The following is a 16,348-nucleotide window of genomic DNA, read 5'->3' as shown; positions in this document are numbered from 1 at the left end:
ACTGAAGTCTGGGAAAAAAAGAGAGACCAAGATCAATCTTGCAAAGTCTAAAGACTAAGTTACTTTATTTCCCCTATTCCTATAAAAAAACCTTTTCCAAAAGGGAAGACACACCAGCAAGGCCACAGCACACCTCTCCAGTTTAAACTATCTCTGTTTACTTGTTTCCAAACCAAGAAACAGAATCCTTGTGTCACTAGACATGGCTAGTTTTCAAGTATGGTCAGCTGCACTGCCATAGTCGGATAGATCAACACTGGATAACACTGGGTAACAGACAGGTGTGACCGTTTTCATTCTGTTCTTATGGACCAACTTCTAAGGGATAAGGGAATTGTAGTAATTTTTGTGCCACACTACTCATTTTTCTTCGGTAATCATAGTTTGTAGTAAACAAATGCCCACTCTATTTATTCTCCCATTAACTGTTGAACGGAAGGTTTTACTTGCTTTATTCCTTATTCTCAGCTCAGAAAGGGAGGAGAACAAGGCAGTCAAGTCAGATATCATACTCCACTGACCTCTAAATATTAAAATTCCCTAACAGCCCAGGCATTAAATATACAACTCAGAGATTTCTTCACACTAAATTTGGTTTTTGAAAAACAAAACATACCTTTTATATCCCTTTGTGCTAATTTTGAGACAGTGATCACTAGAATGGATTTATTGTTTTGCTTGGGTTTTTCATCACCAATTTTCAAACATCAATTAAAATTTCCTGGGCTCTACGTAGACCTATAAATGTTTATATACCACCAACCCCCAACCCACCTAGGCCTTAATCTTGGAAGGGATGTCTATGTTCAGAGTATAATGTTCTCTTCTCATTCCCTGGTCCCAAGTATAGTATTCTAAGTCTGGCCCCAATTATTTCCAGCATCACTGTGAATGTAGGAAAACCTAAATTTACTTTTCAGGATTGAGAACCTTATGCATAAAAAGTTGTTGTTTCATAAAACCCATGAAAAATGTCACAAAAATTTCTCCCTAAATAATCAAGAGCTTTCCAGAAATGTTTAATACATTAATTTATATACACATACACATACAGACAAACTAACTTATGCAGACTTTAGATCATACTTGCCAAGGCCCTTATTGATCTGATTAATCAAGTGTCTATAAATTTACCAGTGTCCCTATTTTCTTAGCAAGTAACCTCAATTCTAGTTACCATTTTAGGGGGGGAAAAATTCCCACAATAGGTCCTAGGGAATCAGACAATGAATTGGAAGAAAATCCTTAGAGACAGAAAATATATCAACTGAACTGAAACTTTTTGATGTGCATGAAAACTCGGAACTTTCTATCTCAAGAGTAGCTTTTATTACCCACAGAATCCCTAGAAAGAGTAGCACATTTGCCATCACAGCCAAACAGCAGAATAGCTTCAAGGGATTTGGGGACGGCATTTTAGTATCTCCAGGCATCAACCACTCCCAACTGTATCTCATCCTGTCTTGTCTAAATTATCAAAAAGACGTTTACTCTGTTAACCTTTATCAGGAAAAGTTTGTTTCCCAATTGGATATTCTAGTTTTATCAGAATGTTACCATGGCTGCTGCAGTGTATCATGCCTTGAACTGGGTTAAAGTCATGATACTGCCTGTGTTCCCATTTTGTCACAGATTTTCCCCAAAGCAAACCAAAGGCTAAGGTTTTACAGTTCTCTTTAAAGGTTTCTTGTTTGGGAAGGGCTAAATATATAGCATGGAAATGATAAGAAATTGCAATCTTACCTTACAAACAAACTCTTCCATTCTTTCCATAGCATGATGGGCTTGTAAGAGAGGGGACATCCCCATAAACCCCTCATCTTCCTGAGAAGCTTCATCATTGCACTCATGTTCCTCAGAGATCTGTAAGGCAATCATAGAAAAAGTCAAGGACGGAAGCAAGAAGCCAAAATGACACAATCAATATACTTTCCTTACAAAATTATGATAAAATTCTTTTAAGGTCAAAACAAGGTTTCAAACAAGTATCAACAATATAGTAAGTAAAGTCAGTTTATTATAGAATTATCAGTAGTAAAAATGAACAATAGTTACACCCAATTCTTCTCTGACAGATGAATGAACTGTCTACTACAACAGCATTCCTGTTTCTTTTAGTAGCAAATTCCTGGAATGGCTTTATTGGTTTGTTTTTTTGTTTGTTTTAAGAGTTACTTTCATAGACCACATAATAATATTATATAAAGTTTAGAAATTATTGAGAGGAAAATCACCAAGAATCCCACCTGGTACATATACAATAAATAATTGTAATACAATACGGTAAGTGCTCTATGGCAAAAGAAGGAAAGGAAAGAAAAACAACATTTACTAAACTTTTAAGGATGCAAAGCACAGAGGAAAGGTCTTTACATAAGTCATCTAATTTAATCCTGACAACCACCTCATTAAATAAGTATTCTTATCCCCACTTAACATATAAGAACTTTAGGCAAAGAGGTTAATAAGTTGCCCAAGGTTAAAGCTAATAAAAGTAAAAAAGTCAAAAATCTAAAACTCATTGTCCTTCCATATTCTTGAGGAAATGATTCATTTGTCTGGGGAAATGGAGCAAGAAGTGACAATCTGGTAAGGTCTTTGGAGATAAATCACTAAAATTAAGATTTCTGTTTCCAGACCACACTTCATAATAGTTTAGACATAATGACACTGTGAAAAAGGCAATGACTGAAAGTCAGGAGACCTAGGTAGTAAAGCCTGGTTCTAACTAACATCAATGGCTCTTTATCGCAGGTCTCTCAACCTTTCTAAGTGTCAGTTTTCTCATTTATATCTAAAAGGAGGAGTTCAAACAATCTCTACAGTCTTCTCCATCTCTAAAATTCTGTGATTCTGTAACTCAGAATAAAGTGAATAATGACAGCACAAGAGAACTGTAATTTAACCAAGATTTTGCTAGATAAACAGTACTGATAACATGACTGCATGAAGAAATGAACCTCTACCACTATCAGAAAACTAATTGGTAAGAAGGAACACACAGAGGCAACAGGTAATCTACCACAACACTTTGAATCTGAACATATTTAAAAAGAAATTCTGAGATTTTACTTTCCTACTCTTCACTTTACAAGATATTAATTACAGCATATTATTATGCAGCATGTGAGACATGTCACATACCCAATCTCCGAATGTATAAAAAAGTACGTTCTCCAAGAAAACTCCCTTGAATCTGCCTCTCTACTATTCCCACCAACAAAACACCCACCGTCTTTCCTTATCTAAAACTTACCTAACTATCCTTCAATACCAGCCCATCACATTTGCTGTTTAAATCCCTTCCCTAACTACACCCTAGCCTAGTGTTTCCTCAGCCTTTCTTTCATTACTGCCACCTCCGACCCCAGGAGCATTTTTAGATTGCTTCCCCATCCCCATGTAATTTTAATGACTCGGTTATACTATGTGCTTATGTGTTTGTGTACTATGGCCCTTTAGAGGGCTACAGAATCAGTGTAATATTTAAGAGTTTTTCACCATGAATCAATTTTCACCAGAGAATGCATACCCTACCTAAAACCCATAGCAACTACCTCCTCTTCTGAACTTCTTCAGTCTGTGCCCCTCATCTAACAAGTAATATAATACCTGATTACAGCTCTTGCTTATACCATTTTATTCAATGTTTGATAGAATTTTACTCTTTCAGTGTATCATTTCCTATACTAGACTTTAAGTGTCGGTCTTCTTCCCCATGGCTCCCAGAACATACTTACTTATACAGTGGCTAAATTAATGAGTGCTTTAGAAGATTTTCCACAGAAAATTAAAAAGGACTGTTCCTAATTAAACATAAAATTAAAAAGGTAAAATTCCATTAAAACATCAACTATATGAAAACTGAAAATGCCTTAAAGTCATCAGAATGATTTTTAAAAATAAAATTATATATAATATGTAAAATAGTTCAAATATTTATGCATGTTTAGTGTGTATTTGATTCTTCACAAAGAGAAACAGAAGCAAGCGTTCAATTTTTTTCTATGAGAATAAAGATCATGTCCTCAGTTTCAAAACTATAAATAAGCACATAAAATGGAATCATAGTTGAATGTTTTCAGTACCATCATAAGTAAAACCTGATGAAACTGCAGACAGTCTGAAATATCAATAATTTTATTGATATTGTCTGCAATCAATAATTTTAAATATCAGGCTAAGTGCAGTTGGATCCATAAAGGATTACTGATGGGAAAAGGTAAGGCAGCCTCCTTGGCAAAAGAAAGGACATTTCACACACTTAACCTTCTATTACAGGCTTGCATAAGGAAAACAGGATGGAGTGCTTCACTACTGTACACATCTACAGGAAAGAGGGACAAATGAGTGGTTCAACCAATCACAGGGAGGGAAGAGAAATGATCACATTGCTGCTGGGGAAGGAAGAGTTTTGTGTCCTCAGCAGTTCTGATACACGTATGCTGAATGAAAACAGAAGTATATTCAGAATGTAGAATGTATCATCTGGGATGAATGCCAGCCAGGAGGCAATAACACTTTATTCATTCACCAAACACTTATTAATAAGTATGTTATAGGGGAAGGTGGCTTGGCATAATGGATTAAGAGTGAGTTTGAAGCCAGATAAAACTTGGCTACTGATACATTCAGTAATCTTTGACAAGATTATATACAATCTCTCTAAGCATGAGTTTCCTTATCTGTAGAATGGCTTTAATAATACTGTTTCTGTTTGATGATTGAAGATAATGAATAAAAAGAAATTATCATAAGGCCTAGGCTCAGAATGATGGCCTTTATTATTAGAATGATGGGCTAGGCACTGAGTACACAATCAGATAGATACTGAAACCTAATAGAGAAGAGAAACACGTAAATAACTATATCAATGAGCTGGAGAACAATAACAAAAATATCTGATGCAAAGAGAAAATAGTTAGCCTTAGCACTATTGGGGAATTTTTTAGAAAGGTAACATCTGAACCAAGCCCTGAAAAATGTATGAGAGTTCACCAGTCAGACATGATAGGGGGAAGGCATGAAAGGAAAGGTAATAACATATATTCAAAAACACAGAGGCAAGAAAAAGCGTGACACAAAGAATATGGTAGTTTAGCATTGCTGCAGCAAAAAGTAAATGTGATATGAGGCTTAGAAAGGTAAGTATGAAAATAACCCAAATGTCCATCAACAGATAAATAAACAAAATGTGGCATGTACACACAACAGAAAATTAGCCACAAAAAAGAATGAAGTTCTGATACATGCTACCGCATGGATGAACCTTGAAAACATTATGCTAAGTACAATATGCCACAATGAAAAGGACAAGTATTATAGAATTCTACTTATATGAAATACAAAGAATAGGCAAACTCATAGAGACAGAAAGTAGATTTGAGGACGTCAGGTGCTGGGGGGGGGGGGCAGTGGGGAGTGATTCCTTAACAGGTGCAGTGTCTGTATGGGGTGAGGAAAATTTTGGAAATACATAGTGGTGATGGTTGCACTACATTGTGAATTTACTTCATGTCACTGAACTGTACACTTAAAAATGGTTAAAATGGCAACTTTTATGGTATATACATATGTTATATATATTTTACCACAATAAAAATAGTAAAAAGGAGGAAGAGGAGAAAGGAGGAAGAAGGAAGGAGGAAGCAGTTGTAGTAGTAGCAGCAGAGAGGTTCACAGCATTCATTACTCATACTAGTCAAAAACCAAAAACAACTCAAGTGGCCATCAGCAGTAAGAGAAAGGAGTAACAAGTATGATATGTCGTGAGTAGAATACTTAGTCATAAAAAGAAAAACAACATGGATGAGTAGCAAAAATATGTCACATTAGAAGCCAAACATAAGAGTGTGTATTGTATGATTCCATTTATATTAAGTTCAGAAGCAAGGAAAACAAATCTATTGTGATAGAAGTCAGAATAGTGGTTACCTGTGGGTGTGGGGGTGCGGTGGGGGCAGATCACTAACCGGAAAAAACATGAGAAAAGTTTCCAAAGTAATAGAAATTATCTGAATCTTGATCTGTATAGTGGTCATACATATGTAAAAAGTGTCATCATGCTATACATTTAAGATTTGGGTATTTGTTCATCCATCAATAAAATGTTTGTGTAGATTATCTCTCAATAAAATGCTTTTTTAAAAAAAAACCCAAAAACAAAAAACGGAGGGCTGGCTGGTTAGGTCAAGGTTCAGACCCATCCCCTTACCGGCCAGCTGCTAAAAATAAATAAATAAGTAGATTTAAAAATTTTTTTTAAAGGGAAATAGAGGAGGTACAGTTAGGTAGGAACCAGCTTTTCAAAGGCTTTTAATACTAAGGGGTGCTAGGCTCTGTCCTGCATGCAAAGCTGAGCATTTACAGGATATGAGGTTGGGGCAAGCTGAATGTTATTAAATTTGCATTTAGAAATTATTAATTTGGCATCAGAGAGAAGGCCAGATTGAAGAAGAGAAACAGTAAAGAAGGGAAATAAGTTAAGAAAATACTTCAACAGTCTAAAGCAGTGGTTCTCAATCACAGGCAATTTTGCCCCATCCCCACCCATCATCCCCCCATGACATCTGGTAATATCTGGAGTCATTTTCACTTGTCACAAGTGGGAGATGTGCTACTGGCATCTAGTGGGTAGGGGCAAGGATGCTGTTAAATATTCTACAATGACAGCACAGATCTCCACAACAAAGAACTGTCTGGTCAAAATATCAATAGGGTTGAGAAACCCCAATCTAAAGAAATCACGAAAGAGGTCTACACACCTTGTTATGTGTTCACACCAGAAAAAAATATTTTATTTTTACTGTGAAAGATGCTAATAAGTGAGCTACTTACTAAATGCTTACTAGTGCCAGGGCTAAATGGTAAGCATTCATTCAAAAAATTTAAGAAGTATTCATTAAGCAGCTCCATATTACAGAAGAGGAACCAGAGGTTAAATGATTTGCTCAAGGTCACACACCTAGAAAATGCCAGGGTCAGAAATTCATATAGTTCCAATTACATTAACATTGTTTTCCAGTAATGAAACTGCGTGACTTAGGGGGTAACAGACATTTGACCATAAGACCAGAACGAATACAGTAAGGCCTTGTTTGACATAGTAGTGCAGGATAGTAAAAATGAAAGCACAAGCCAAAACCATGCAAAGCAATTTTAATGATCAATGTCTACTGACTGTTCTCCGACCTTAAAAAGTTTTGTCAAAACATTAAAAACTTTGCCAGTTTTAAATATATATGCCAGTTTTAAATGTATAAGGCAATGAAAAAAAAGGTAAAACTAGTGTTTATTTAGTATAATTTAAAACAGAAATGTGTTTTATATGGAATAACAAAAGACCACGCATAGCCAAAGCAACACTGAGCAAAAAAAATAAAGCTGGAGGCATAACACTACCTGACTTTAAACTATACTACAAAGCTATAATAACCAAAACAGTATGGTACTGGCATAAAAACAGACACACTGATCAATGGAATAGAATAGAGAATCCAGAAATCAACCCATACAACCTACAGCCATCTATCTGATCTTTGACAAAGGCACCAAGCCTATACAATGGGGAAGAGACTGCCTCTTTAGCAAATGGTGCTGGGAGAACTGGATATCAATATGCAGGAGAATGAAACTAGACCCATACCTTTCACCATACACTAAAGTCAACTCAAAATGGATTAAAGAATTAAATATACACCCTGAAACAATAAGACTTCTTAAAGAAAACATAGGAGAGACACTTCAGGAAATAGGACTGGACACAGACTTCATGAATATGACTCCAAAAGCACGGGCAACGAAAGGAAAAATAAACAAATGGGATTATATCAAACTAAAAAGCTTCTGCACAGCAAAAGAAACAATTAACAGAGTTAAAAGACAACCAACAGAGTGGGAGAAAAAATTCGCAAAATATACATCTGACAAAGGATTAATATCCAGAATATACAAGGAACTCAAACTACTTTACAAGAAAAAAACAAGCAACCCAATCAAAAAATGGGCAAAAGAGCTAAGTAGGTATTTCTCTAAGGAAGATATACAAATGGCCAACAGACATATGAAAAAATGCTCCACATCACTCAGCATCCGGGAAATGCAAATCAAAACTACACTGAGATACCATCTAACCCCAGTTAGGATGGCTAAAATCCAAAAGACTCTGAACGATAAATGCTGGCGAGGTTGTGGAGAAAAAGGAACTCTCATACATTGTTGGTAGGACTGCAAAATGGTGCAGCCTCTATGGAAAATGGTATGGAGGTTCCTCAAATAATTGCAGATAGATCTGCCATATGACCCAGCTATCCCACTGCTGGGAATATACCCAGAGGAATGGAAATCATCAAGTATACCTGTTCCCCAATGTTCATCGTAGCACTCTTTACAATAGCCAAGAGTTGCAACCAGCCCAAATGCCCATCATCGGATGAGTGGATACGGAAAATGTGGTACATCTACACAATGGAATACTACTCAGCTATAAAAACGAATGAACTACTGCTATTTACAACAACATGGATGGACCCTGAGAGAATTATATTAAGTGAAACAAGTCAGGTACAGAAAGAGAAATACCACATGTTCTCACTTATTGGTGGGAGCTAAAAATCAAGAAATAAATTCATACACACACACACAAAAAAAACCAGGGCGGGGGTGGGGGGGAAGAAGACATAACAACTACAATTCCTTGAAGTTGATACGATAAGCAAACAGAAAGGACACTGTTGGGTGGGAGGGGGGAGAGGTAGGAGGGAGGTAGGTTTCGGTGATGGTCCACAATAATCAACCACATTGTATATGGACAAAATAAAATTAAAAGGAAAAAAAATAAATAAATAAAATAAAATAAAACAGAAATGTGTTTATTTGTTTGAGAGTACCCAGCCCTGCCCTGGAGCACACCTAGGGCCTCAGCCACGACACCCCACCCACCCACCACCATAACATCCAGCAGCTGCTGGAAGCCCCCTGGGCTCCTCTGAGAAAATGAGGGGGTGCCATGGCCTTGACCACGCCCCCTCCCCCTTCCTCGTCCTTCTACCCTATCCCCCTCTCCACCTCCACCCCAACTGCTCCACAACATTTTAGGATGTAAAAAAAAATAATAATAAATAAATTTTAAAAAATAAACAGTGCTTGCCTTCTCGTTTAACTTATGATACTAAATGAACATCTATTCTACACCTTGGCAGACTGTCATACCCTTTCTAAGTTTGGATCAGCTTTCAACATTTTATTCTTTGTGCTTTCAAGTCATGAAATATCATTGAGAGTTACTTTAATGTGACTTTTTTACCATTATCAATTCATCCGAACATCTTCATCCTTTCTGTCACAGAGACAATTTACTCATTTATGTTGACAAGTTTGCTTTCACTAATTTCTTCTGTCTGCATATCTAAAATCTCTTAAATGATGGCAGTGTCAATATTCCCACAGTCAACTATTTTCTCTATAACTCCATTTATATTTGATTTGACTTCCACTTTCTGTATTATTTTCATTTCTTTGCTTCACTTTTATCTTTTCATTATCCATTTTTTTGTAAAAAGTCACATGAGTTCATTATTGGGAGAAAAGAAATACAACTATGTACTTTGTTGTCTGTGCATTAACTGAATGTCAGATGTGTAATAACCAGTCATGACAGACTTTGAAAGAAGTGACATGATTGGCAGCTGATCATATGCATATTTATTATTTGTGTAGTAATCTGTGGACTGAAAGGCTAGCAAAAAAGTTTTGTACTTTATACAATTACTTATACTAAATATATCTTGATAACTGAAATTTAAACCATATTGTTGAGGGCCTGGTGTTATTTAACTAAAGCATGTAAGTGAAACTCATGCATATTGGAACCCTGCAAAGCAAAGCTACCTATATGCATTTTCTCTTTTCATCTTTTACAACTGCCCTTTCTATCCAAAATGGTGCTTCTAAAAAAGCTAACTTCAATTCAGCAGAATGCTAGCCTATATGTAAGGTAAGAATTTCACTGTAAATTACATTTCTAAGATTTGTAACAATATCTAGCTTGTCAGTGTTTTTATTAATAAATACTACCAACAGTAATAATTCCATCTCCAGTGGTCCAGTGTATATTATGAAACGGAATATAAAACTGGTGGTCAGAAACATATATTTCAGTAAAGATAAAGACTTCCATGCATCCCAACATGTCAGCAAGATTTTGTAATTTTTATAAAAGAACATTTCCTTCAGAAGTGTAAAGTATTAATAAGTCAGTTGACTTATCAAGTATTAGCCACAATTCTCACTGTATTCCTATAGTGGAATATCCACAATATGTCCTCAAAGAATAAATACTTAAAATGTTAGACCATAATTAGCTATTTATTGTGTTCAAGCGTTATGGAATTCCTAACTAGGGATCCACATGGCATGGGTGGTGATAAATGCAGTTCCCTGTGTTAGACAGAAGACAGCAAGGAGACTAGAGTTAAACATTTTACCTATGAGAATATAGAATAAAAAAAATACTTTCCCTAGGGTATTTCACACAAGTTTAGACCAAGTGTATATAGTTATGCAATATACTGACGGTTTGAAAAGCCTATACTAGGCACTGTATTTAAAATAGTCTGTCTTCCAATATTAACTCCAAAGAACTACCCTTGTCATGAGTGCAATTACTATTTCATTTTCCCATCCAGGAGTCACTAAACCATTGTACCCAAAGATCTCTTTCAACAACAAATTTTATCTGTATTAAGATGATCACATACAAGTATTACATACACGCTATGTTCTGCTTCCATTGTCCTAACTCTTAACATACTCTTACCAAAACAAATTGTGAAGAGAAACAGGACACTGTGAAAGATTAAACAATTAAAATTGAAGCTACCTAGAATAAAGGCATACAACTTAATTTTCCAAGGTTTTCTATGAATAAACCACTATACTTAAAGCATAACTTTATTATTTGCCCCAGGTAATTCTTGCCCAGGAACGTAAGGATGTAAACCAGTTAATAACTTCATTATTAGCTTTAGGAACATCTCAAAAATTCATTTAACATTAAACTGCTTGACTAGTCCCTTAGAACAATAACTCACTCAACCAGGCAAACCTACTCACTTATCAAATATTTACTCATCAAGACTTGGTTCAAGATGGAGGGTCTTGTCAGTGATGAGCTGGGCAAGCAGCCTCAGGCCTTAGGTGATGGCCTTTCTTTCGTATCTGCAGAGATGGTGAAAAGCAGAGCTGGAGGTTGAAGCTTAAAAATAATTGGTGGAGCCCTAAAATAAGAATGGCTGCAGGCAGGACCTGGGTGGTTACCAGAAATGAGAAAACGGAGGTGGTGTAATGGCCTGTCACATACATATGCCTCATACTTTATTCTGAAGTTAAGTTCAAATGTATAAATTATTGTTGACCCCTAAATCCAGTTACGATTGAAGATGATGGATGTGGACTTTGAAAAGGTCCTGTGAAAACCCATTATCTTAAGATGCTGAGTGTAAAGATCTTTGTGATGAAATTTCTGTAAATGATACAGTTTCTGAGGCTGAAAAAGGATCCTTAGCAGCAGCACACTGTGGCAGTTGCCCTGGACCCGGACCCGGACCCGGACCCAGACCCGAACCCAAAGATGAATGTTTCTCATGCATGTGTCTGCAGTGTGTTAGACAGAAATGTAAACTGCTTTGCCTGAGGTTATCTCCCAGTGATGCCAGGTGGATCAGCACAGCCCTGCTTCTGCTGCTGCTAATTGCTAATGGCTATAAAATAATCTCCCAAAGAGAATCATTTAAGAGTTCTTTGGGCTTCATCTTCAAAAGTATTGAAGGAATTCAAGTGACTGAGACTATCCTAGAAAATCTTTGGTGATTAGTAAAATTAAGGTATAATCAAGAACATTCAGAACTCCAGTTTAGGTGATCTGGGTATTATCTCGTACTGGCGGGACTGCAATGATTATAAATTGAGATTAAGTAATTAACATATATGTACTCTGTAGGGGGATACTAAGGGGAAACAGATGCTTAGCCTAGAAAAGCATTTCTCAGGGTGGATTTCTAGTAAAGTCAATGTGTCTTGGGTTTAAATTTTGAAGAACAAATAAGTGTTTTTTGTTTTTTAATTGACTCATTAACATTGTGGATTTCAGACCAAGACCTGCGGTAAAATATTTTATTTTATGACTCAGTAAACACATTCTTATGAGTTTCACAGAATAATACTTAACACCAATACACACAAAAAACAAAAAACAAAAACAAACAAAAAGTCTTGGTTCGAGGATCCTAAACTATCATATCACAAATCCTGCCCAGTCCCAGTAAGATTTACATATTAAAAGACCTGCTTTAAGCCACTTGAACCCATACTCCAAAACCCTATAAATAATCATCCATGACATGTCCTTTCTAAAACACTACTAGGACTCCTTAGGGTGGTGTACATCCTTACTGTAGCATGTAATAAACTTGGCTTGATCTGATCAACAGATTATTTTGATGGTATTTTTGGATAGTTGACAAGTTGAAACCAACCCTAAACTTAGAAATCAGAAATAAGAACATTAGCAAGCTGATATAGCCAACAAATACAAACACAGGGGTTAGCAAAAATTAAGGTTTGTATTTTAAAAATGATAGCTGAAGAATAAGCACTAATTAATGTGTATCTAGTATCCTTCAACAGAATAAGCACAAGACGTAGCATCAGAACATTCTTTCTGTCCTGCCTAGAATATATATACTCTTTGTATTCACTAGTTACTTCTATCAAAGCTCAATGGAAAAGATCTTTAAAATCGCCAAGGTTTTTTTTCATTTTCACATAACTGTCTCTAATCTTAACTGAATTAAGGAGAATTAAGTAGACTTCCCCAGGAAAATAAAATGAAGTAATCAACAGACAGCAGTTTATTTACTAGTTAGGCTTCTTATGATAAACTAATATACAGTGGCATTCTTGAGCTTGATTAAACAGAGTAAGTTCTAGACTGAATCAATAAAAGTTAGCTCCTACTCTCCCAATTTATGAAGAAGAATCTGAAGTAGAGAAAGGACAATCATAAAGGCTTATCTCTTTATTCGACTTCATACCTTGAAAACTCAGAGATGTGGGGGAAAAGCCATAAAATTGAAGGTCAGGGCAATCTGGTTTGAAATGCCTCTTTTATATTTTTGTCTAAAAGCTTACAAAATGCTTCTTAACTATAAACTTTAGCAAATATAGTTAAAAGAGCACAGCATTTGTAGCCAGTTACCTCAGTTGGTTAGAGCAAGGTGCTGATAACACCAAGGTCCAGGAGGCTGGATCCCTGTACCAACCGGGGGGTGGGGTGGGGAACAGAATTAAGGGTCAGGGGCCTAGAGGCAATTGCCTAATCATTTCAACCAATACCAAACACAACACATTTCAAAGAGAATTTTGGATGATAGAAGAATATTGGACCATGAGTCTAAAGACTGGGATTTTAGGCCCTACGTGTCTAGATTTACTTGCTACCACATCCTCCACCATGTTGTACCCTTGACCCTTTATGCTAGCTATGCTGAACATTTTTCAAGTTTGGACATCAGTACATGCCAGTGTATACTCAATAAATGTTAGCTATTATAATTACTATTCCCTAAAAGCACCATATTATTTCTTGCTTCTGAGTCTTCACATTTGTTGTTTCCTTTGCCTAGATACCCTGTAGTTATTCTTCTTAGCTAACTCTGAAACTCAAGTTTTACTCCCCCCACCCCCACTTGCAACTGGAGTTGCTCCCATAGTACCCGGTGCATACAATCACATAGCACTCATCACAAATGTACTGTTTTACCTGTCTGTCTCTTAAACTGTAAGCTGCTTAAGGGCAGAAACCATGTCTTATCTTTACATGTCCAAAGCGCTAACACGTGGTAAAGAAACTGAAAACATCTGTGGAAAGATTAAATGCATGAAATCTATTAAACTACATGACTCTTGGGATTCCTTCCATTCTGACACACTAGGAACCAAGTTTGGGTACTTGAAAGAAAGTTGGTACTATTTAATAGAAACTAGGAAGTCATAAAGAAAACTTCATGAGGAAGGGGGCAGGTTGAAATAGTTCAACGTGAAACAGTTAAAAGTCCAATAAAGAGGCCAGTACTAAGGTGATAGACTTAGAAATCTCCTTTGTGAAATGACTGTTGAAGTCAACGGTGGTTGAGATATATGGATAAGTTCAGGATGTGTTTATCAGGATTAATTGCAATTATATACATTGAGTGCTATTACAAAGAAAGGATAGGGTAACAGAATTATTATTTACTGTGCACTAACTACATGCCAGACACTGTACATATTAAGTGCTTTTAACAAATTAAATAACCAAATCCTCACAACAACCTTCTGAAATGAGTATTTCTATTCCCATTTTATAAAGTGGAAATCTAGATCGAGCATGGTAAATAAAACAAAAGGAAGTTAAGAGAAGTTGCAGAGCTCTCAGCAGTACCTTGATTCCTAACATAGCAATGCTATCTTAATTACCTTAATAATTATGGAAGTCTATATGCACATTAATGTCTGTGGACTGAATAAATATCTGTTGGGAAAATATTGGAAAAATGGTCAGGGGCCCTCCCTCAGATGTGCAGAATCCTGCCGAGCATTTGATGTAAACAGGCATATGCGCTCAGGTGTTCCTTGGTTATCATCTAGTATAATTGTGCATGTGCACCCAGATGCCCTGGGTTATGGGCTTAAGTATAAGGATGAGTGGCTCTGATCCACGGTGCCTCCAAGCCCCGGAATGCCACCCCCCTGTGGGGGGCATGGGGAGGCCACTACTGCTGCTGGAGGCTGCTGCTGCTAGTGCCACCAGGACCCTCTGCAAGGCCACTGCCACTGCCAGACCTGTAAGCTGCTGCCACTGAGGAAGCTGAGGACTGAGCTCATGTTATCTGCCAACAGCTCCTGGAATCTTTCTCAATTACCTAGTATGCACCTGCATATGAGGGGTCTGGGGACCCAGCCTGGCATGTGAGGGGTCTGGTGACCCAGTCTGTACAATGGGTTTGGCGAGTCTGAGCCCTAGCTCTGACAATATAAATGGAAACTTAGTATAACTAAAATAATAACTAAAATAAACATTTTGGCTTTAGTTATGATTTGCCTTACTTTACAATATTTCATACTCATAATGAAGTAGATGATACTACTTTTTCAAATACATGTAAGTGCTGTGGTAATTTACAAAACAGAAATTTATTACTCTCAGAAACAGATACTCAAAATGGCATCACCTGCACTAACCAGACGGGAGCCCTGCCTCCGGGGCAGAACATTTCCAGGAAGGACCCCATAACAGAACTTTCCAAAGTAAACCACAGAGACTGCATGCCATTGTTCCACCTGCAAAACCCTTTATGCATACTAAGACAACCAATCCTTAACCACCTAAAAAGTCACCTGATTAACAGCTCCCATTAGACATTTCAACTTTCACCTCATTAGCCTAAGCTTCAGCCAATTAGAACAGTAAACTCAGCATAATAAGGGATAAAAGACCAGCCCCCAGGATTCCAGGCAGGCTAGGTCCTGCACCTATGCCTCCACCACCTGGCCTGTGCCAATAAACTTTTAGCCTGATTTCTTGTCTTGGTACCAATACTTTCCGAACCTTTCAAAATTCACTTAAGGTGAACTAAAATTCATAGTCAATTTCTATCACGTATGTTTTCAAACTAATATTAAAATATGACCATCATGTGGGGGTAGGGGGCTCCATTAAATGCTTTTGATGTTTAAAGGGGGAATGGGATCATCTTTCCTGAGCCACTCCTAGGTATGTAGTTAACAGAAATGCATATACAGTATATGTTCAACAAAAAACAAGTACAGGAATGTTCACAGCAACAGTATTTATAACAACCCCACAAGGAAACAACCCAGATTGCCTTCAACAATAGAATGAACAAATAAAATGTGGTACAGTAACAAAGAAATACAATAGAGTGATAAAAATAGAAAATCTACAACTACACCCAGAAAATTCAGATGAATTTTGCAAACATGATGCTGAGTGAAGGAAGCCAGATACAAGTATATATGAAATGATTACAATAATATAACATACAAAAACAAGCAAAGTTAATCTACGCCATTAGAAGTCAGGATAATGGTTACCTTCGGGAGAGGAGGAAAAGGCAGTGACTATGAGGGGGCATCTGGGAGTGCTGCTTACACAGGCATATCCAGTTATAAAAATTTATCAAACTATTCTTATGATATATGCATTTTCCTGTATACATATTATACTTTCACATGTTTTTATGTTTTTTTCTTTTAAGGGTCCTCCTAATCAAAAAGGTTGGGAAATGAT

At 36.7% G+C, this 16,348-nt stretch overlaps 1 protein-coding gene across 1 annotated transcript in view; it reads right to left on the bottom strand.

Moving 5' to 3' along the window:
* The window catches only part of ADIPOR2 (adiponectin receptor 2), a 91,388-nt gene that overhangs the window by 13,933 nt on the left and 61,107 nt on the right, over window positions 1–16,348 (bottom strand). The window contains exon 3 of the mRNA XM_063114007.1: window positions 1,744–1,863. Coding sequence (XP_062970077.1) covers window positions 1,744–1,863 — 120 coding nt within the window. The remainder of the gene's footprint in view (window positions 1–1,743; window positions 1,864–16,348) is intronic.

Source organism: Cynocephalus volans, chromosome 1 (assembly GCF_027409185.1).
Source record: "Cynocephalus volans isolate mCynVol1 chromosome 1, mCynVol1.pri, whole genome shotgun sequence".
Taxonomy (NCBI): Eukaryota; Metazoa; Chordata; class Mammalia; order Dermoptera; family Cynocephalidae; genus Cynocephalus; species Cynocephalus volans.
Note: the sequence above shows the minus strand (reverse complement) of the source record. Positions and strands in the feature narration are given on the sequence as shown.